Source organism: Mesoplodon mirus (genome assembly GCF_964341445.2).
Source record: "Mesoplodon mirus genome assembly, chromosome: 8".
NCBI lineage: Eukaryota > Metazoa > Chordata > Mammalia > Artiodactyla > Ziphiidae > Mesoplodon > Mesoplodon mirus.
The window spans coordinates 11,578,645-11,602,727 of NC_138984.1; the positions used below are offsets into that span (position 1 = coordinate 11,578,645).

Below are 24,083 nucleotides of genomic sequence, written 5' to 3' on the forward strand. Positions count from 1 at the left end.
AAGGGTCAGAAACACTAGTCGAGCAGCAGGAGGTGAAACACCAGGGGTTTATGTGAGGGTCAAAAGCACTTAATAAGAAAAAGTTTGTTCAGAGCAAGTCATAAGACATATCAGTTCCTAAAGTAAGAAAAAAGGTTTACTGGAAGGGCCAGCTAAATTTATTGGGAATTCTTCAAAATGCAAAATTAACAGTGTAAAAAAATGATCATGAAAATTCAAACACTGACTCACAGACTTACTACATAAAATGTTTAGAGTTGAAACTGACTGTACCTTCCTCATACTATGCCAAAAAAGCTCCCAAATTCCATCTTTTTAAAACATCATCTAGTAATGAAGCAAGGAGAAAAAAGTATTTGAAATAATGGCAAAAAATTTATTTGAATGAACAAGTCTAAGTATACACTACTACTGATTTTACTTGGAGATGTTCGAAAGTTAGATACACTATCCATACTGAAAAAAATCAGCATTAAAAAGAAAAAAGCACCTGGGATTTTCAGTACAGGCCTGGAAATCCCTAGCTAAGAGGAAAGAAAAAAAACGTCCTGGCAGCTACACTGATAGCGTCTCAGATTTGCTTCCTAATCCAACCACGTTAGTAACATAAATGAGTGAATCAAAAGACTTACTGAAGAAAATGAGTACAGTTCAGTCCAACATCGCACACTCAATCCAAAAGTACCCCTCAGCATATCCCAAAATGGAATCAGGTACTTAAAACAGGTCAACAAAGTCTTGGGAAAAAAACCATTATACTTCCCGTGTATAATTAGTTATTAACTGAATTCCCTCCCTGACTGAAGAGAAGCTAACAGAACCTTGTGAAATGTGAATTTTGGACAATAATTTCAAATTAAAAGAAAGGAAAGCAAGCTGTTTTAAACCGCTGCATCTGAGAAAGAGACAAAGGCGCGAACATAAAAGGAAGACACCACAGTCCACTCATGAGGAGCCGAAAGACAGGCGGTAAAGTTGGCGCGAGTCACTGAGGGCCGATCACCTGCGGCTTTCATCCAGCACATCCAGGATCTGCTGGCAAGCCCTACGAGTGGAAGACTGGATAAGCGACAAAATGCCACGAGCGGAGGAAGGATTAGCTCCATCTTCAGGTAGCATACGGGGAGGACAAACCCGAACCTGTTGTGGCGATGGTGTCACACTGTTTACACAAGCACAGCAAATGAAGAGAAAAACACTCAAGTCAGATTTGTATAAAACTTCAGCTCAGCAGTTTCCCCAAAACCTCATATTTTAAGAATTACCGTTTTCTTGCCCATTTTTTCCCACCCTTCATTTTCCCCCAAAAGAGTCAAGCCAAAGAAGTTAATAAACATATTAAATTGTTTTAAAAAACCAGCTACCATGCAGCATCTGTAACTGTAGCTTTAAACATCAAATTAAACAAACTGAATATGAAAGAACAACTTTAAGAGGGAAGAGAACTACGGCAAGGAGTATATTCAACCCCCAGCTTCGGAGAAGCTGCATTCTTTGCTTTGTGTGTATATTCAAATTCAGTCAACCAAGCCTCTAACAAACAACATTGCACTGCAACTTATGGACGGGCAGAACAGTCAGATAGAGAATTCGGGTATATCGGTGTCAAGGTCTACACACATGAATCCAAAGTGATCCCATGAAAATGCCATTTCAGATACTTCACAAAGAAGCAAACTGAGTTTATGACGAGTAAATTTAAAGATGAATTAAAGTTTCAGAAAGCTAACAAAAGCAGTTTGATTACCTAATTACATTAAAGCATATGCTCCCTAGCTAAATGACTAAAACATAAAACTACTCCCAATTCTGTGAATACAATGAAAAGGTAAGGATGGATGTTAAACAGCTACTGCTGGGTTGCTCAGTGACAGTGATCTTAACCATTCTTTCACACGTGAGTTGCGATTCACAATTTCTTTGGCTCCCCTGACAGCACCTCCTAAAAGCTGAGAGCATTTGAATGAAGCAATTTTACAATTCTAACCTGAACTCTTTATTTTCAGAGGCCTGTCTAATGTTAGAGCATGATCAGCCATATGAGGTATTTAACTGATATATGGACTTTGCATCTGGTTTGTTGTATGAGGTTTTGTTACAAGAGGACTATTGGAAGTGGGCTCAATATTTTTCTAACTTAACATGTATTTGTTTGGGAACCACAAAATAAGTGCAATAATGTTTGAAGGGGTAACTGTAGTCTAATATTATTCCCAGAGTCCCAGAAAATTAAAAACAAAATCTTCTCCACAATTTTGTGAATAATTTTCAGTGTCTTGATGATCCAAAGTGAGAAGTACAATAAACATGAATACCATGCTGTCCAAAGACTACTTAAAAGGAAAGATTTAAGCCAAATCTTGGCATACTGAGAAATTAATCTGTCAGGGCTGATTCACCACAGGAATTAGGCCTAATTGTGTCAAGATAAATGCAATTTTTAAGACGCAGGCTCATGCATGGATGGTTACCTTAAACGTCTGTCCACAGACTAGGAATCTTCTGTAATATATATAACGTATCAGCAACAGTATATATATATATATATATATATATATAGCTTATCAACTGACCCATGGTACTTGGCAAAACCCACACTGGGTATCCAAGAAGAGTAAAAGAATCAGTATATCTGGGACTCAAAGTCTAGGTACTAGCCTTGCACTCATAATTCTCTTTAGGCAGCATGGAGAAAACCTGAATCTCTTGCTCTTTGTGAGAAACCAGACTGAATTCATGTTAGAAAAGTGTCACCAGAGGCAGGAATAAAGTGGCCAGTTCTGCGTCAACATAAACAGGCAATCCATCTTACACTCTTCTTGACAGCAGTGCCAACATACCTGTATAAATTTATACTTAAGCAAGTTTTAAAAGACTAATCAGTACAATATCTATTGATATAATTAAAGCGTTTGTCTTCGTATTTTGGGGCTAAATTGAACACTTCACATATCACTTTGTACTAGTAAATAAGTTAGCCATATACATATTAAAGTCTATAACGATCAATATTTAGAATTATAATCTTAGAGCAAAAACGCTGACAAACTGAATCCAAATCCATGAAAAAAGTTTGATGCATTTTGCCCATTAAAATTTAAAAGGAAAGAAGGCTTCCTTTGATAGAACTAATTTTGTCAGAAATAAGCAGTAGGAATTGTTTATTTAAGTTCTAAAAGTACAAGTTTTTCCTGTCCCTACACAGGAAATCAGGTCAACTAGCATAAATTATTTTCAGATTAATTGCAAGGAATTCTTAACATGGAATGCACAGAAGACTGAGTTTTGAAAACAGTCTATAAGATCACTTTCAAATCTAAGATTCTATGATCACATAAAACTGGAATATGGTATTAAATGGAAAAAAGTCCTACATGGTCCATAATTATAACTTAATAAGAAAACATGTTTACGGAGAAGGATAAAAGTTAAATTAAGTCTTCATCAATACTAGTAAAGATATTTCATCAAAGACTAATATCAAAAACATATTTGGACTTCAGGTTGTTTCTGAAAAGAAATTAGTTTCAAAGATTAGTAAGAAATCTGACTTTTCATTAATTTATATGGTAATCTTTCATAAACAGCAAAAACAGAGTAGGAAGCATTTTATACAACACTTTGGGCAGTGTACGTATAGATTAAATGCCCTTGATTGTTAATATTTATTTCTATCTACAGATGAACTGAATGATTAAATCATAAGATGACCATAGTTCACCCTTATTAGAAGAAACAGTCTAGCAATTCTTTCTTCTTCAAGCTTTAAGCAGTCTTGCAAGTCTCTTTACAAATAAAAAAATTTAAACTCAGCCATAAAAAGGAACGAAACTGGGTCATTTGTTGAGACGTGGATGGATCTAGAGACTGTCATACAGAGTGAAGTAAGTCAGAAAGAGAAAAACAAATATCGCATATTAACGCATATATGTGGAACCTAGAAAAATGGTACAGATGAACCGGTTTGCAGGGCAGAAATTGAGACACAGATGTAGAGAACAAACGTATGGACACCACGCGGGGAAAGCGGCAGGGGTGGTGGTGGTGGTGTGATGAATTGGGAGATTGGGATTGGCGCGTATACACTGATGTGTATAAAATGGATGACTAATAAGAACCTGCAGTATAAAAAAATAAATAAAATAAAATTCAAACATTCAAAAAAAAATTTAAGATCGAAAAAGAATAAGCCCCATTTTAGCAACTGGTCTGACGCTAGCTGGGATGTCCAGCACTGGCATCAACTGTGACAGGAAACAGTTCAGAGTTGAGTTTCATCTCTGTCCACTCATCCACCCAACCAAAGTGGACTGACTTTTTGGGGTTTTTTTTGTTTGTTTTGACACATGAACTATTGTGAAAAATTAAAAAGTAAACATACTGCGAAGGCACTGAGATTATTTAAGCAGATGGTATAATATTAGTAATTTAATAAAAATGCATGTTGATAATAAATTGGTCCTAGTAATGTTACAAAACAGCAAAATCTGTTTTACCTTTCTTTCATAAAAGATAAGGAAATTTTGAAGAAAGCACTTACATTTACCATGCTATTTCATTAGTAATAGCTCTCTCTCATGCTTACAGGAAATCTTACTACACAACTGCTGAGTAAATAACACTAGCCAATGTCAGAACTCAAATTGAAAAGATTTACTTGGCATAACTATGTCATTATTACAAGGTAAGTCCAAAGTCAAACACCTCTTACTGCGTGCGTTGTCATAGGAACAGTGTTTCTCAAACTGTGACAATAATCTCTTTGGTGAGGGTCCAGCCTCTTCCAAAAATACAGTAAAGGTAAAACAGTAAAAAGGGGGAGAAATAATTCTCACTGAAACACAAATTCTGTATCATTTCTTTTGAAATTTTAAAGAGAGAAAGCTTTAATTTGTTGCCACTAAGGTAACTGACTAGTTCTTAGAAGCATAACAAGAGAATAAGAACAGGAGAAAAGTCATTGGTTGCCAGAGTGGCTTCTGATACTTAAGAACTACATTAGCTGTTGAATCTTGTACTGCACGCCAAAGTGCCCCCTCCCCTTAGGAGGCCAGTCATTCCCACACCTAGTTCTAGCACACGTACAGAAAGAGTGGGTCTAGTGACCTCAAAATACTCTTCCAAAGCATAATTTTAATCTATGGAATTAAAGAAAAAACTTAATGACAAACTACACTCAGACTCTTTGTCCTTCTGGGTGAAAATGAACAAGAAAAGATAGTATGCTAAAATTTTCAAAAAGATTGGGATCACTGAACCTCGTTCAGCTGAATCTATAGAGGACTAATATGCCAACCAAAGCAAAATGAAGGAAATGTAAAAGGATGCTTGGTGTAAATTATTCCATTTTACTTTCACCCTTATACCCAAAATCATACATAACTTCCTTGGTCTATTTATTTTTTTTCTTAACAAAGTGTATGATGACAGCTTGAGAAATCCTGAAACAGAGGTACTAAAAAGCCAAACAGTAAGAGAATTAGGGCATTACATGCCAATTACCTGGTGAAATATTAGTATAACAAAAAGCCTGCAAAATTAAAACAACTCCTATTTGTGAAAAGCAGAGCAGATAAAATCTTACGTGTACTCCGGTGCAGAAATCGGTGCCTGGAACCTTGAAATTTTATTTCTTGGGGCAGAATCTGATCTGTGCCACCTTAAATAATAATTATGCTTCTTTTTACATATTCAGCTTTTATAACACAAACAGAAAGCTAAATACGATTCTACTGGTCAATCGTTTCTGTGTCAATAGCTGACAATAATCCTATTGTCTCTTGAAAGTAAATAAGAAAACAAAGGCCAGTGTTTCTGCTCTTATACCCATATAGACTTCTATTCTTAAAGCCAAGGAATAAATAAAGTGGAGGCAGGCAATGGTTCATGCACAATGACACATAAATAATCTCACATTACAAAGAAAAGACTAAAGTAGGTAAAGACAGGGAGAGTCTAATAATTGCTCTGGTAGAGGTAAAATACAGCCGTGTTATATTAATAGCTTCTTCCTTACCACACTGCCAACATTAAATACATAATGTGCTCATTATATAAAAATTCTAAAGTTCACTCAATGTAGGTTCTTAAAGATGAATACAATTATATAATTAATAATGTTAAGAGAAGAAAGGGCAAGGTTACATTATTAACAAAACGATGGTTAAGTATGTTACCATGTAACGGTAACATAAACTACCACCAAAACAAAAAGTATGGTTGAGTAATGTAAGCATTTCATTGCAAAAATTGTATAGTTAAATATTCATGTTATTTTTACTACCAAAAATTAAAACATGAGATTCTGTTTTATTTAAAAATGCCATTAAGGCAACTTAAAGAAAAAAAGAATTCAAATATTAGTTAACTTTGGTAACCTTCTCTGTTATGAGAACTTACATTATAGGTAACTGCAAAAATATCTATGACGTAATCATTTACTGTAAATCATACTTCACTAGGCTGGTTTTTATATATAATAGAGCTGTTTCCTTTCTCTTCAACTGAACTCAGCTATCAATAATATATACTTTGTGGGAGAAAAACCCAAAAATGATGCTATAGTAAAACAGTCCTGGTTTTATTTCACTAATGGGAAGTTTCAAAGTAATTACGGACCTAAACAATAAGCCATATCTTTATATAATAGGAAACTTCATTAGAAACTTTTGGTGCCTTAGAAAATATTACAAACAGAAAATAACAAAAGCCCTCAGGTGTATGTTTAATCATTCTGAGAGGGTACTAAATATCAAGAAGCTAACTTCACCATAAATTATATAGTCTTTTCACCATTTGTGTAACATAATCGAATATATTCTAGAAAAATGGATTCCATGGACTGGCTGACATCACTGTAAGCCAGGTACCTTCAGGGAAACATACAGTTATCATAAAAACTTCATATTAATAATGGCTGAACCTTTCAGATAGGCCTTCCCTGAAGGAGACATATATTCTTTTAAACTTACTATCTTCCTATATAACCCTTCAGAATAACTCTAACTACTTTAGGAGACATTTAAAGATTCCCCAAGAAATGAGAACCGTTATAGTTCTCCTTTGCACCTAACACAAAAAAAGAGAGACTCTACCCCCTTCAAAATCCCGTCTGCATCCTTATACTCTTTAGTCAAGTCTGAATTAGAACTTGATATGGTTTAACAGAAATAGTATAATTGCACTGTGCTCTAGTTATTTTGTATGTAAATTTAAATGTTTTGCTTTTAGATAGATTTGCAAGCTCTGTGAGAGACGTATCATCTGATTCTTTGGCCGTTCCCAGAGAAACTAATATGGACTTTCCTGGTGGTCCAGTGGTTAAGACTCCACACTTCCAAAGCAGGGAGTGCAGGTTCGATCCCTGCTCAGAGAACTAAAATCCCATGTGCCACGTGGCCAAAAAAAAAAGTCAGTTTGAAAAGCTAATATGATGCTTGATATCAGATATGGTTCATGGTGAATGAGCTTATGAAAACTGAAAATTTAATGAGGAAGAAACATTAATTTACATTAACAATCTAAATCATCAACGGCTTTGAGATTTAAAATTCTGACCAGTTTTTAAAGAGATATTTTATTTTTAAAAACCCATTAATTTTAATAAAACAACAAAAAGCACTTGCCCAATTTAAAACATCTTATAGTGGGGTAGCTTTAAGATCAGGGTATAACGTAACCAAATGAGCAAGAAAGGTTTACACAAATAGTCTGTCAATGTATTTAAATTTTTGGAAAATGAAAGGGATCCAAGAATTCAACGACTCAGTAGGCAGAGAGCTAAAAATTAATCTTGGAAAGTAAAAAAATTCGACTTGCTTACACTACGTTGTTTACCATGGCTCATGAGCAGAGCTGGACAATCTTATGACAAACTGAGTAACTTGAAAATAAAGATGCCTCTTTAATAAAGTGTTTTATTTTATATTTCCCCCCCCAACCTACATGCTAGATAAGCATTTTTGAAGGCTACATAGAACTGAGCACTTACTTTTATCAATTTTTCTTAAGTATACTTTATAGATTTCCAAAATAAGCAAATCATATTTATAGAAGACTATCATACACACAGAAGAGGATAACAGTATTGAAAAATTCTCACAAACAAAATGGTCAGACTTTAAGGCTATAAAGAGTACTGCAAAAATATAAAGTTGATGTAAATGTATAGCAGATTTCAAACACTATTAGAATTATTTTTTTCTCCAGGTTCTTAGGCATAAAACATGCACTTCCTCCTATTTTTTAATATTTGAGAGTTTAAAAAAGGAAGTAAATTATTTAGAAAAGGATGGGACAGACAGTATACGGAGAAAACTTAATGAAGGGGATACAATGCTTAGTGGTTCTACTCACATGGAGTCAGTCCTGACCAGCTGTCCATTTTGGCGAACAGCATTTTCACTCATAGAGCGCTCTCTTTTTAGCCTGCCAACTGCACGGATCTGTTAGGCACAAAGAAAGGGAAAGGAATAGAGAATATTCTTAATAGCCTAGTAACTGCTTAGCATCAAAAGGACCTTTATCAAAGACTAGCCACAAAATTTACAAAGAACTTAGCCAAGAACTGCTACCAGCTATGTGTATTATACGTAGACATGTTTAAAAAAAAAAAAGAACACCCTACTTATTATAATGCAGATAAACTTAGGAATGCTTATCTTCTTTACAAAAAAAGTTACTTCTAGTTTCAAGTATCAATCTTACTTGGTACAATTATTAATATTTTTATTTATCATAATTTATACAATATACTTACATTATTTAAGAACAATTTACAATAGTTTTTAAAGGCACAAACACTATAGGACATGGAATATATTTGTACTCAAATAAGTGTTCCTGGCTTCTGGGGTTAAAACAAATTCAGATTTGGTTGGATATCTGAAAACTAGACTTAAAAAAAGTTTTACTAGCTTAAAGGTTTTAGCATTCTAGAAGTAGCCACAATCTTCCATCTCAAACGCTCTTCTTACAAAATGTTATCACTGACCTCTTTCCATTAAGGAATAGAATCTATGTTCCCTTCCCTTGAAATTGGGTACTCTAGTGACTGAGATGACACAATGTGACTTCTGAGGTTAGGTCATAAACAATAAGGCTTCTGCCTTTTTCCCCTTCCCCAGGGGAGCTGTTCGAGATTGGAACAATGACACCATGACGTGAGGAAGCCCAAGCAGCCACACAGAAGGCCATGTGTAGGTGCACCAGCCAATAATCCTGGCTGAGGTCCACACAACAGGTAATATCAACTGACATGTGAGTGAGTAAACTTTTAGATGACTGCAGCCTCAAGCTGTGTGAGTCATCCAGAGCCTTTGATACTTCCTAGCCTAGGCCCAGATAATATACAACAGAAATAAGCTTTCCCCATTATTCCTGATGCAAATACCTCACCCACAGAATCCATGAGCAAAATTATTTTTGTTTCAAGCCACTAAGTTTAGGGTGGCTTATTAAGAGGCAATAGAGAACTAGAACAATGGTAATCATTAACTTCACTGCTTTTTTAGAATTTTTTTTTCTTTTTTTACTACAAACACCCATGGCAACTTAATAGTTAAAGAAAAATTTGAACTTTACTGTAAAGGACAACTGGTGTGTGAACCAATGGACTTGATAATTAAGACTTTCAAAAATGCACACCCAGTATCTATTAATGCTCAAAGACTTGGGAATAGATTATCAGGTTATAAGCACCATCAAAGCAGAATAAATCCTGTACTTCATGCCAGCAAAACTTAAAACTACTATGCAGCACACAATTTCAGAGACTGGTTCAGACTTGGTTATGGTTATAAACCATTTACCCGTCCAAACAAAAGAAAAAAAACATCTAAAAACAGAAAAGGAGTTGGTTCAGAGCCTACTGCAAGAGTTCTTTACAGTTAAACCAAAAATCAAAATTACTTGAAGGCATTTATATATAAAAACTAACACTTCCACAGTCAAACACACTTCACTAATAGTGAGCAGTGCTGGGGTGCTTTGTGAAAACCCCACTGATGCTTGCCCTCCTACCTACTGCACAGTTGTGCTTGCTTTTTCTAGAGAACAGTTCTTCCACGTTGTAGGGATCAAGATGAATTTCCTACTATATTAGAACTGTTCCTCTTGCTATGTGGTAAGAACTAATATTCAGCAGACAGGAAGAGACAGGACAAGACAAATTAGTCTATGACTCCAACATGACCTGACAAAGTAGAGGATCCTAGGTCTACCATTATTTTCGCCATTTGAGACCTGATTTAAATTATATCTTAACAGGAACGTTAAGCTCGGTATTACTAACATATTGGGGAAAAAGACAACATAAGACAAAAGCATATATTTGTTATGCCTTCATATGACCAGCTTGTATACTGTAATAACAAAGAACTTTGATACTGCCTGAGGTGATATGGAACACAGTGATCTTTAAATACTTTCCCCTTTAGTTCACAATCATGATGGTTGTTTTTTTAATTCAATGATTTTTTAAAATTAATTACGTTTGTTCCCAACATTATTGAGATCCAATTGACAATTCAAGGTTTTGAAATGTCATTCAGAACCATCCTGCATTGATTACCCATTATAAAACTTACATGCACTCCTTAGGCTGAGAAATACAGTTTCCAAGCTTCAGGTAACTTCCTGGAAGTTAGGTCACAGGGTCTTCTGTGTCTAATTATAGGCATAAAATTCTCCTCTAATGTGCTTATACTCTAGAGTTACTTTCGATCGTTCACAGAATCCTGGACAAAGCAGTGTCCTCGAGGTCTTTGTTTACTGGTTCTCTAGATTTATCTAGAGCTTGTCTCTCCTTCAAGAATCTGTTAAGATGCCTCAGTATTCTCCCCTATACTGGTCCCTGTTTTTATTTTTTTATATAATTTTTAAAAGTTACACTCCATTTACAGTTACTACAAAATATTGTCTATTCCCCATGTTGTACAATACATCCTTGTAGCTTATCTTACACCCAATAGTTTGTACCTCTCACTCTCCCATCCTCATATCCCTCCCACAAACTGGTACCCCTAGTTTGTTCTCTATATCTGTGAGTCTACTTATTTTTTGTTATATTCACTAGTTTATTATATTTTTAGATTCCACATAAGTGATACCATATAGTATTTGTCTTTGTCTGGCTTATTTCACTTAGCATAGTGCCCTTCAAGTCCATGCATGTTGCTGCAAACAGCAAAATTTCATTCTTTTTTATGGCTGAGTGATATTCCATTATGTGTATGTATGTGTGTGTGTGTGTGTCTATATATATATATATATATCTATCTATATATATATATATGGCATGTTTTCTTTATCCATTCGTCTACTGATGACACTTAGGTTGCTTCCGTATCTTGGCAACTGTAAATAATGCTGCTATGAACACTGGGGTGCATGTATCTTTTTCGAATTGGTGTTTTTGTTTTTTTTTCGGATATATATACTGATTCCCCTGCACTCTTTTTTTTAACAAGACACTTGTTTTACTTCTCAACACATACAAAATAAAAAACTGTAATTATATTAAAACAACCAGTAAGTATTACAAGCACATAGACCCTACCATAGCCTAGTTCTTCATAACCACTGTGATTACTAAACAACCCCCAGAAAATCTGTAGCAAAAACTAAGATTGAAAACTGATTTCTGAAATGTTTGTGTTATGCCTTTTATTTAGGCAGTTTTTTATTCTTTTTAGTATTTTTTAAACAATTTTACTTTTTTAAGAAAAGGATTTCTTTTAATTCTGTCCAGAGAGAGAAAGGGAAATCCTCCATTTTACCATTTGGTATAATCTCAGTGAAAAATGGAGAGTTATCCTCAAATAGTATGTAAGTTAGTTGCATTTTCAGTTAAGAAATAAAAAAATATAACTATTGAATAGAATTATTCGGCAAATTAACAGATACTGATCCCCTTTTTAAAAATAATAGTTCAGAGACATTAATCTGTGAATTGCTGTGGGACTTTTATTGGAAGAGGTAAAGCAGAGTTAAAAATGTGGGCCAAACAATCGGGGTGAACATTCTTACCCCCCAAAACATATTCACTGTCCAAAATTTAAAATAATAAACTACCTGGAAAAATAATGAACCCAATGGGAAGGAAACATGGAATACACGTGTCAGCAGTGAATACAATGCCCGTGCGATAGGGCCATGAAACAGTAACTGCACAAAGGATGTGAGTGCACATCTCTGAATCTTCCATGGATGAACGTGCATACATACATACAATTAGTTAAGCTGTTCTTTTTCCTCTTCTCTCCCTTTTGCTCCATTCTACTCATCACAGCCCCAGCTCCTCTTTCCACAGGAGGGGAAAGGAAAGGGAGCTAAACAAACCATCACCAAATTGTGATCCGACCCACATTCATCAGTTTCTCAATTTTCAGAGCTACTGCCAGGACCCTTTTAAGTCCTTCTGAGTGTCTGGGAGTCCTTCCACATTTCTTTTCTGTTTTTTAATTTTTATTGGAGTACTGTTGCTTTACAATGTTGTGTCACTTTCTGTTGTACAGCAAAGTGAATCAGCCATATGTATACATATATCCCCTCTCTTTTGGATTTCCTTCCCATTTAGGTCACCACAAAGCACTGAGTAGAGTTCCCTGTGCTATAAAGTAGGTTCTCATTAGTTATTTATTTTATACATAGTAGTGTATATATGTCAATCCCAATCTCCCAATTCCACATTTGTTTTATGATGTGCCATATGGCTGAGTCACTCATTACATTTCAGGTCAACTATGTTCTTTCACTTCACATCCTCCAGGTTGTCATGGCAACTGAACTGGACCATAACCCGGCACTGATAACCACCTGCTACGTCCTTACAGATTGTTGGATTACAGATCTAGAGCCCTCTGTTAGACACCCATGGCCTTTGTGTTGTCCTTAATGACAGCTTCTAGAGCAGCTGCTTTCCAAGTGTATTCTTTAAAGCAGTCAGTTCTAGCTGGATATATTTCCTCCTAGCCCTTGAGCTAGACCTTTGTACATGGTTGCTGTAGTGTTTGGCATCCTGTGTAAGGCTTGCATGGCCTGGATACACTTCCTTTTCTGAAAACATTCATTGCCTTTGTTCTTTTTCAAAACCAGGTCAGGGTTTATACAGACCAATTGATTTGCTCCTTCCCAATCTTCCCAATTCTTGGGACATTTGGGGTTCACTGCTGTTCCAGATTTATTGCAAAAATGAATGGCTTTCTCATCCTTCTCTTCTTTGAAGTAGAAGTTGCCAATTCAGGCAAAAGCTTTTATAATCTGTCTTTAGTTCAATTTGTTTTCTCTTCCCACTTCAGTGGTCTTCTCACAAAGCTCTTGGCCATTTACTGTAATTGATTTTTTCAAAGAAAACCACTGCTTGAGTGATGGGATATACTGATGGAGTCCAAATTTTTTTACTGGGTCACACTGCTTCAAGGCTGTGTCAAGTCCTCATATTCTCCAACTCTTTTTCTTTACAGCTCTTCCTTTTTGTTCTCTGGAAGATCTTCTCTCACTGGCTCCCATCTGGAGGTAGTGTCAGTGTCACAGCCTCTTTCTCCTCATTCACACTGCCTAACCTATTCTAAGAACACTGAGAGCTGTCATGATTTGTGCATTTTGCAGTTCATACCCAGATCAGATGGTTTATTGCACAGTTGCTTTATTAGTTCCCTGTAGGTAGAATCACCAAGCAACGGTCTTTCTGAATATTAGCAGAGATTAGGCATACTGAAAGGTTCATCAGTTTCCTCTACCTCCAGATTCTATAAATCCTCTCTGAGCTAGGGGGATTACCTGCTTCTTGTTTTAAGGCCTCTTCATAGGTTCACTTGGATACTTGAAGCCAGTTTAAGAAGTCAGTACGTTATTTTCTGCAAATTTATTCCTTGTATCAGTCAGGCTTTTAAACAAAGATTGTATAGTGTTCCTCATAAGTCACCTTCAGGTATTCTTCTTTCTTGCCACAGGCCAGTGGTTCTCAACTGGGTGTGATTTTTTCCCTCCAGGGGACATTTGGCAATGTATGCAGATCATCTTTTATTGTGATAAAATAAACACAACACAAAACTCACCATTCTAACCATTTTAAAGTATATACAGTATACAATTCAGTGGTACCCAGAACATTCACAATGTTGTGCAACCATCCCCCACTATCTAGTTTCAGAACATTTTCATCCCCCCAAAAGGAAACCCCATGATTAAGCAGTCAGTCCCAATTACTCTCTCCCCTAAACCCCTGGCAACTACTATTCTGGATATTTCATGTAAGCAGAATCATACAATATATGGCCTCTTCTGTCTGGCTTCTTTGACTTAACATGTTTTCAAGGTTCATCCATGTTGGAGCATGTATAAGTACTTCATTCCTTATTACAGCTGAATAATACTCCACTGTATGGATATCCCACATTTTGCTCATCCATTCATCAGTTGAAGGGCATTTGGGTGTTTCCACCTCTTGGTTATTTGAGACATTTTTGATTTTCATGACTTGAAGGATGCTACTGGCATCTCGTAGATAGAGCTCAAGAATGCTGTTAAATATTTTACAGTGCAAAAGGACAGCCCTCACCACAACAAAGAACTATCTAGTCTAAAATGTCATAGTGCTGAGGTTGAGAAACCTTGGCATATGCTGTAAAATGATTATTACAGAATAAATGATTTAGGGAATCTTACTAGATATATTCTAAGTAGCATCTAAATGAATCATCAATGCTATCAGCACTCAGGGCCTTACTACCCTTCCATTTCAATCCATTTTGTAGAAGCTACCAGAACTCTGGTTCCTTCCCTTTTCTCCTCTGCTCACTAGTTGATTGCCTCTTAAGGGTCACCTGACCCTTCTATGGACTGAAGCACACATCATCACCTTTGCTTTCCTCTTAATAGGCAACTAGTACTAATATCGGAAACTCCTCTCCTGCATCTCAGGATTTGGCTCCTGCCAAAGGTTTTTTTTTTTTTTTTTAATTGAAGTATAGTTGATATACAATATTACATAAATTAAAGGTGTACAATATAGTGATTCACAATTTTTAAAGGTCATACTCCATTTATAGTTTTTATAAAATACTGGCTATAGTCCCTGTGTTGTACAGTACATCCCTGTAGCTTATTTTATACATAACAGTTTGCACCTCTTAAACCCTTACCCCTCTATTGCCCCTCCCCACTGGTAACCACTAAGTTCTCTATAGCTGTGAGTCTGTTTCTTTTTTGTTATACTCACTAGTTGTATTTTTTAGATTCTCAGACTTACTTCACTTAGCATAATACCCTCCAAGTCCATCCATGTTGTTGCAAATGGCAAAATTTGATTCTTTTTTATGGCTGAGTAGTATTCCATTGTGTGTGTGTGTGTGTGTGTGTGCGCGTCACATCTTCTTTATCCATTCATCTTTTGATAGACACTTAAGATGCCTCCAAATCTTCAGCCACAAGGATGCTTTTACAACAATGATATTTGTACCTATTGAGCTTTTCACATCAATTAGAACATGTGCTAAACATACTACACATATTATTACATTTAATTCTCTCAATAATCGTATGCAGTTGGCATTATTCTTATCATTATTTTAGAGATGAGCCTTGGAATTGTTAAATAACTTGCCCAAAGTTATGTGGTTAATAAGTAGCAAAGTAGGCCTTCAAAATTAGGTTAATTCTCAGCCTCAGCTTTTCACTCCAGTGCTATACACTTTGGACATTTACCACATTTGACTAAATATCAATTACAGCAGGAGTAAACCCCACATGGGCTTAAAACCTAGGTCTACTGAGAGACAGTACTCATCTTGTTTTCAGTTGGTTATTCACACCAAGTAGGCACAAGTGTCTAAAATGGTGGGAGCATAAAGATCAGAAGACAAACAAAACCTGAAGAATATCAAAGGGAGGGTTTCTCTCCTGGCAGAATCCTCATTCCAAGACAATATTATTCACAGCCGTAATGGTCTTTCCCTCACTCAGACCACTATGAAGGAACCATGTCTCACTGCACAGTGTCTTACATAAAAGCTCAAAAAATGTCTCTTAAATAAATATCAGTACAATTCTGCAAGTCCCTTAGTGGCTTTTGATCGTGTGAACATTCAAATTTAGTACTTTTCACCGAGTAAATACCTAGAATGTCTAAACTGGCACCTAGGAGTGTAGTATCTGAGTCACCTCAGCTGAAACTTCCAACCTGAGAAAAGGCCATACCTAGTACTAGGAAACTGCACTCCCGTAGGTTATATGGGTGATTTACCCTCTTAGGAAAGGATTATATGAAAAATGAAAGACAAGGGCAGTTCCCTTATCAATAAAAACATATCTTTGCACACTGTTTTATACTAGCATCATGACAACACAGGAATTTAGAAGTTATCATGAAAAAGTTGCAACTACAGAAACGACAGAGAAGGAGTCTTACAAGATGGGCCCTGAATCAATAGCAAAGGCAAGATTTGAACTTTGCGACTAACACCTTATTAGTCCATATACTATCATATTTAGGTCAACAAGGCCATTAACATTACACAATACGGTAACTAACTCAGTAGAAACTTTTCAGCAAGCAGGGAGAATAGGTAGTATCAAGGGGAAAAAAGAGCTTTCTTTGCCATTTGCCAGACTGCTTTTATAACAAAGTGATGCATTAATTTTTTCCCATGCTAAACTTCCCAAATTCTTCTGTATTGCTTAAAGTGTAACTCCCAGCCATACAAGCTCATCCTTCAAGACCACATGAATGTTAATGATTTCCACAAAATTGTCATTTTCCTGAAATATAATATTTAAATTTAAAAAACCCAACAGCATAGTATCTTATTTGGGGTATTTATAACTGGAATTTATAGTAATCAACATTCCATGCAAAAGGATTCCATTACATATTACCAGTGATATGATTTATAGCCTCTTAACTCCTCTTTAACTTTTGCTTCTGTCTCTATTATTTCAAATACAGATGATGTTAAAACTCTAGCACTTACTTCTTCATTTTGAGGGGTTGGAGCAGGTTTTTCTAAATCCAGAAAATCTAGTGGTCTTTCACTTAGTGTAAGTACACGAGGTGGTGTTTTTAGTGCCAGAGGTTTGAAGGGAGTTGACTGTATAAGGTCAAGATCTGCTGGTCTTGAAAATGCAATGTCTTCATTATTTCCTAAGCGTAGGGGGAAAAAAAAAAGGAAAGGAGGGAGATTTTTAAAAGACATAGGTTTTATTAAAATGTATTTGCCATTACACACCCACTAGCAATAGCTAAAATTAAAAAGACTAACAATACAAAGTGTTGACAAGGATGTGGTGAAAATGATACTCTCACATGTCACTGATGGGAATATAACAGGGTACAACCAATTTCAAAAAGAGCTTGACAGCTTTTCATAAAGTTAAATGTCATAACTTATAATATGATCTAGCAATTCCACTCCTAAGACATATGAAAACACATGTCTTCATAGCAGCTTTATTCCTAATAGCACCAAAAAGGAAACAACCCAAATGTCCACCAACAGGTGAATGTATAAACAAACTGTGGTTTATCCACACACTGGAATATTAGAAATAAAATGGTATGAACAAATGATATAGCAACAATATGGAAGAATCTCAGAAACATTACACTAAGCAAAAGAAGCCAGACCCAAGAGTACATAGTGTATCAGTCCATTCATACGAAACTCTGGGAAAGACAAATGTGATCTCTGGTTATGAAAAGGAGATTATGGTTGCCTGGAATTGAGGGGTAGGAACTGAATGAGAAACCTTTTGGCGGGTAATGAATATGTTCTATATCTGGACTGCGGGAGAGGTTATGTAGGAGTATACATTTGTCAAAACTCATCAGGCTGTACACTTTAAAATTACACTATTTTATGTATGTAAATTGTATCTCAATAATTAGTTGAATTATTAAAAAACACTATTTGAAATTTCAAGACTATTGCAATTTATAAACTTTTTGAAGAAAATGTAAAGTTGCATTTCCCAACCCCTTTTCTAAGTAATATTTTGAAAAATCCCAAAAGTTTTCATAAAAACATATAAAATACATTTATCAGGCAACTTTATAAACAAATATAAAATACCTGCTACAACAATTCTCTCTGGAACCTGCATAATCACACTAGCATTTGAAACTCCTTCTTGGAATCCTTGTTCCAGGTCAGCATTTGGTGGTGCTACCTTTAATTTTTCCGGGACCCTCATTCGCTGACTAATACCTTCGGTGTATTCCATTTCATATTGAATTCGACTAATTTCCGCCATCTCAGCAGCACTGGGAGAAGGAAATGCTGCCCCACTCACTCTGCGGGCAGAAAATTTAAAGACAGGGATGACTGAGTGTTAAAATGTCAGTCTTTTCTATGTAGTGAAGTTAGAACACCTTTTAGAAAGAGCAAAGCAGACATCTCATTTGTGAGTACTGAATACATACAAAGGAAAAATAAAAGATTGAAGAAAATGTTTTCCTCAACATAATACCTTCTCACTTAGTTGAAACTGCACCTTGAGGATATTGCTTAGGAGCAAATTTTTTAAATTATTGTATAACCACAAGACGAATGTGCACACACATACACTCTCTTCCTCTCTGCATAAATAGATATGCATGCTGCTTACATAACTCAAAAAATGCCTAAAATAAAACTTAAATAGAAATTTCCTAATGAATTATATGAAGGGAAGCTGCTAGAACTTTATAAAAATGAAATTAGAAATTCGTGTCATGCATGGAAAAAATAAAACCTTTTAATGACGAAAATCAGCTTCATAAGGTAAATAATGTTAATTCTAAATTTACTAAAAAAGAAGCAACCCCCTGAATTTCACAAAATAAAAATTAAAACTTACTGAATGTATATCTGATGACTGAGATGAAATGAATACCAAATACAGAATATATACTAATAAAATCCTTAATGTTTGCATTCATTTTGAGGGACTATAGTGTGAAAGTTTCACACTATTAATTTGTATTCAGTATCATATTTACATGTATATTTTTAAAAAACATGGCATGCCTTTAAACGGAAAGACAGAACAAATGCACTGAGAAACCTAAATCAGAGAAGGGTCCATGCTCCAGGGAAATGCAGCAGAAAGGAAGTTGCCCCAAGATACAAAATGCTGACAGAAGTGTAAAAGAACATGATTAGCCTATGGGTAATCAGCTTTAAAGCAACTATGTCTCAAACCTATAATGCCAGCTCAACTGAATAAAATGTCACTGACCTTCCTAGCGATGTGTCATTGCTTGTTCTTTTACTCATTTTTAATACAGTAAATACACGTTTATAATAGCTATTAAAATACTGCCTCCCTGTAGTTCATTTTACTTTACACAACAATTCCCCTACAGATCTGAATTTTTTTGGAGGTGTACATAACAACACGGAAACTGCTTTTCCAGCTGTAAAAAAGAAAGAATAAAAATCAGTATTTCAACAATTCATTTCATAAGAAAACTATCAATAAAAGTAAATATCTACTTAAAATTATTTTTGGATTTCAACCAAAATCAATTTTCAAATCTCTCCTAAGAAGAGTTATTCTATACCTCAAAAAAATATAAAGACTGTTTTAAGCATAGTCACTGTATTATGATTTTGCAAACGGGATAAAGAAAAGCTACTCAAATATATATACAAATGTGAAGTCAGATTAGAAGAAAACATTTTGCCATAAAACTCCTCTAATTATTATATTCTAAAGGGGGAAAAGATCCTTTTCTTTTTCAGCCTAGGTACAAATGAAAAAATTATGAAAATAATGTAAAGGGCAGAAAAATGTATTTGAAGTAACCTAATATTTGATGTATAAGTAATGGTTTCTTTAAAAGAAAACAACTTTGAAAACCAAATTACACTACATTTTCAGCAGAAGATATTATATATAAATCCAGGTCAATAAAAAATTAAAGACAGTATAAATGTAAGCCATAGCTGGGACATTTCTTAAACTCCATGTCAGAGATATATCACACATTTTAAACTCTACCTTACTGACATGCTTTGGAGAGTTCTCAGAGGTTGCTAAGGGGCTAAGCCCTGACAAATGGTTACTTATGACTGCTAACTTGCACCCTTTATTCTTTACCAAAATGCGTGAATTTTAAGAATTTGCATGCAAATGGTTTAAAGACTAAGAAAATAGAGCCAAAAGAAAATTTTTACTCACAAAAGTGTACCAACTATTGCTTGCTTTTTGGCATTATCTGTTTCTGTGCTTCATATTAAATCCTTTAACTTGCTTCAATATGCATGTGCTGGATTTAGAGCCACTTTTGTCCCTGGGGGAGAAAAAACAGGAGCTAACTGAAAAACTAGATGTACTCCCATCAGGGATTCACTGCTGGAAATACTCCAAATAATGAAAGTCACTAAAGACGCACAACCTTACCTTTAAAAAAAACAGTAAAATAAATAAAGAAAAAATGAAAAAGCTTACCACCAATTTTAGGCCTAGAGACAGAACCCTACAGCCATTCACTAGTTAATGCAAGATAAAAGATAATCATTGCTTCTGACTTGAAACAAAGGAAAACAAACCTGATGAAAAATACTTATGTTTAAAGAATCTTAATACTTATGTATATAAATAAGTGTATATATAAGTGTATATATATACACACAAATTAAGGAGGAGCAAATGCATTGGCTAAATTTTCATCCAGCTATTTTCATTCAGTATTTAATTTCATATTTGTTTCATTTCATTCCCAACTTTAATTTGGTATTTAATTTGAACCAGTAACACACGCACATGGTACAAAGTACACAAGAACACACAGAGGTGTAGGGCCAGACACTATAAAACTCTTACAGGAAAACATAGGCAGAACACTCTATGACATCAATCACAGCAAGATCCTTTTTGACCCACCTCCTAGAGAAATGGAAATAAAAACAAAAATAAACAAATGGGACCTAATGAAACTTAAAAGCTTTTGCACAGCAAAGGAAACCATAAACAAGATGAAAAGACAACCCTCATAGTGGGAGAAAATATTTGCAAATGAAGCAACCGACAAAGGATTAATCTCGAAAATTTACAAGCAGCTCATGCAGCTCAGTATCAAAAAAACAAACAACCCAATCCAAAAATGGGCAGAAGACCTAAATAGACATTTCTCCAAAGAAGATATACAGATTGCCAACAAACATATGAAAGGATGCTCAACATCACTAATCATTAGAGAAATGCAAATCAAAACTACAATGAGGTATCACCTCACACCAGTCAGAATGGCCACCATCAAAAAATCTAGAAACAATAAATGCTGGAGAGGGTGTGGAGAAAAGGGAACCCTCTTGCACTGTTGGTGGGAATGTAAACTGATACAGCCATTATGGAGAACAGTATGGAGGTTCCTTAAAAAACTAAAAATAGAACTACCATACGACCCAGCAATCCCACTACTGGGCATATACCTGAGAAAACCATAATTCAAAGAGTCATGTACCACAATGTTCATTGCAGCACTGTTTACAATAGCCCAGAGATGGAAACAACCTAAGTGTCCATCGACAGATGAATGGATAAAGAAGATGTGGCACATATATACAATGGAATATTACTCAGCCATAAAAAGAAATGAAGTTGAGTTATTCGTAGTGAGGTGGATGGACCTAGAGTCTGTCATACAGAGTGAAGTCAGAAAAAGAAAAACAAATACCATATGCTAACACATGTATACGGAATCTAAAAAAGAAAAATGGTTCTAAAGAATCTAGGGCCAGGACAGGAATAAAGATGCAGACGTAGAGAATGGACTTGAGGGCACGGGGAGGGGGAAGGGCAAGCTGGGACGAAGTGAGAGAGTGGCATGGACATATATACACTACCAACTGTAAAATAGATAGCTAGTGGGAAGCAGCCGCATAGCACAGGGAGATCAGCTCCATGCTTTGTGACTACCTAGAGGGGTGGGATAGGGAGGGTGGGAGGAAGATGCAAGAGGGAGGGGACATGGGGACATATGTATACGTATAGCTGATTCACTTTCTTATACAGCAGAAACTAACACAACATTGTAAAGCAATTATACTCCAATAAAGATGTTAAAAAAAAAAAGAAAGAAAGAAAAGAAAAGAACACACAAAGAAAATAAAGTGTCCCACCAGATCCTATCCTATAACCACCTAGGTCCCCATAGGCAATCTCTCATCAATTTCTGTGCATCATTCTAAATGAGATACTCTTATACTTGTGCGTATATATCTGAAGCACAGTAAAAGCTTATAGTTAAAACTAACACTGAAAAGAGATACCTCAAAAGGAGTATAGCCTTGGGACATTATAAACTGAAACTTTATAATAATAAACAAGGGACGCAACTGCTAGAAAAACATTATCTCCCTGAAATGTGCTATTCTCCGCATTCCATTTACTACATTTCACCCTTATTAACTTTCCACTAGTACATCCCACAGGTCTCAATATTTCATTTTACAGCAACATCTTCTAAGACTCCCTGAGTTTGCAAAGTATCACAGACTTAGATCACAAAGGTGGACAATGAAAAGATAACTTCTGGAAAAAGTCAAATTCTCCTGTAGTCAATCTGAGCTACTTACAAAGTAGATGGAACTTTTCTACTAAGATTTAACATTGTACTGTTCCAATTACTGGCTTTTCTGCTTAGGTAAAACAGATCAAAATCTAATTTTTTTCTCCCTCATTAGACTGTGACATTTTTGTTAATATATTTTGGCAATAAAGAAAATAAATTTCTCATTTGGAGTTAAGATATTAACTCCAATTTTGTCACTTACAATTTACTAGGCAACAAATACATGCGTCTCTGTGATATAACTAAGGAGACAAAAATCTCTCTCAGAATCATAGATGATCTTATATCTCTACTTTCTAAGCCCGGTGGTTCCCAACCATCAGTAACTTACCAACTTCCTGCTTTTTTTTTCCATACTCACACAGTACGTTTACACTCAGCTATACTCAATCTTTTCTTTAACTCAATTTTTAAAAATCTTAGGTGTATTTTAAAAGGAAATTTTACATTACTATTTTATTTTATTTATTTATTTTTTGGCCATGCAGCTTGAGGGATCTTAATTCCGCAACCAGGGATTGAACCCAAGACCCTGGCTTTGAAAGTGCTGAGTCCTAACCACTGGACCACTAGGGAATACCCTTACATTACTTTTTTAAACCATGGACTTAATGTACATATATAAAGACACGTAACAAAAACATAACTCTTACAAAAAACCCTCATCTGCAAACCACCTAAAGTCAAGTCACATCCCACTCGTGGAAAGTGTCCCAATTTGGGGACACAATGATTCAAGCCTGACTTTCCTATTTTCTATATTAGAACACTGGGATGCAAAGAAGTAGCCCAGGAAGTCACAGAAACAACCTGGGTCAAATTGACTGTGGTTTATTCTCCAATTACCAAAAAAAATGTTGGGTTGTTTGTTGCTTATGTGGACTTAGTTCAAGGCTTTTATACAGTCACCCTGTTTCAGTTCTCTTTTCAAGCAACTATACTTAAAGAATGGGTGTATTAGAAAATCACAGTGTAGTAACCCAGGATTAATTTTAATTTTTAAAGAAAAATCACTGAAAACTTGGAAAAATACAAATTAACGAATTTTAAAATAAGGTTATCAATCCACAGAAAACAAGTTTCAACACAAGAAGGGAGGACAGTAACAGCTAAACTTTGTAATCATAAAATAAGGCAGCCCTATCAGACAGGAAGGGATAGAAAACACAATTTCCTTTTGGAAAAACCCAGCAAAACCAACTCACGAGTGCTTGAAACCAAATAGATAGCAGGTCCCACACACAATTTAATTACAGGGCAAGAGACTACTAGGTACATCTAAATCGCTCTAATTGTTTCTGAATCTATCTTCCTAAGGGTTTTTCCTTTGGGATCTCAGACACTGAAACAAATGTTTTTCATTTAGGGAGAGAAAACATGTAAAATCCTTCAGTTAAAGTCTCTCAGTGGGGTGAGAGGCCTGTAAACAACTGGTTCTATATTTGGGAACAAGGGCCCTAAAGCTTTTATCTTCTGCAACTAAAAGACGCCACCACTTTTGAAAGCATCCTCCTCCCTCGAGAATGCC

The 24,083-nt window shown here is 35.4% G+C and overlaps 1 protein-coding gene across 10 annotated transcripts in view; it reads right to left on the reverse strand.

Moving 5' to 3' along the window:
* MFF (mitochondrial fission factor) overlaps positions 1–24,083 on the reverse strand; it is a 37,773-nt gene that overhangs the window by 12,940 nt on the left and 750 nt on the right. For 3 of the 10 annotated variants that reach the window (XM_082631062.1, XM_082631060.1, XM_082631063.1), the window contains exons 2-8: positions 20,161–20,272; positions 19,216–19,393; positions 18,069–18,289; positions 16,971–17,140; positions 8,356–8,444; positions 5,585–5,659; positions 1,004–1,162 (exon numbers count right to left, since the gene is read on the reverse strand). In XM_082631062.1, the coding sequence (XP_082487188.1) occupies positions 1,004–1,162; positions 5,585–5,659; positions 8,356–8,444; positions 16,971–17,140; positions 18,069–18,289; positions 19,216–19,253 (752 nt within the window). In that variant the 5' untranslated portion in view covers positions 19,254–19,393; positions 20,161–20,272. The remainder of the gene's footprint in view (positions 1–1,003; positions 1,163–5,584; positions 5,660–8,355; positions 8,445–16,970; positions 17,141–18,068; positions 18,290–19,215; positions 19,394–20,160; positions 20,273–24,083) is intronic. The other 7 variants (XM_082631061.1, XM_082631069.1, XM_082631068.1 and 4 more) reach the window with 4 other exon arrangements.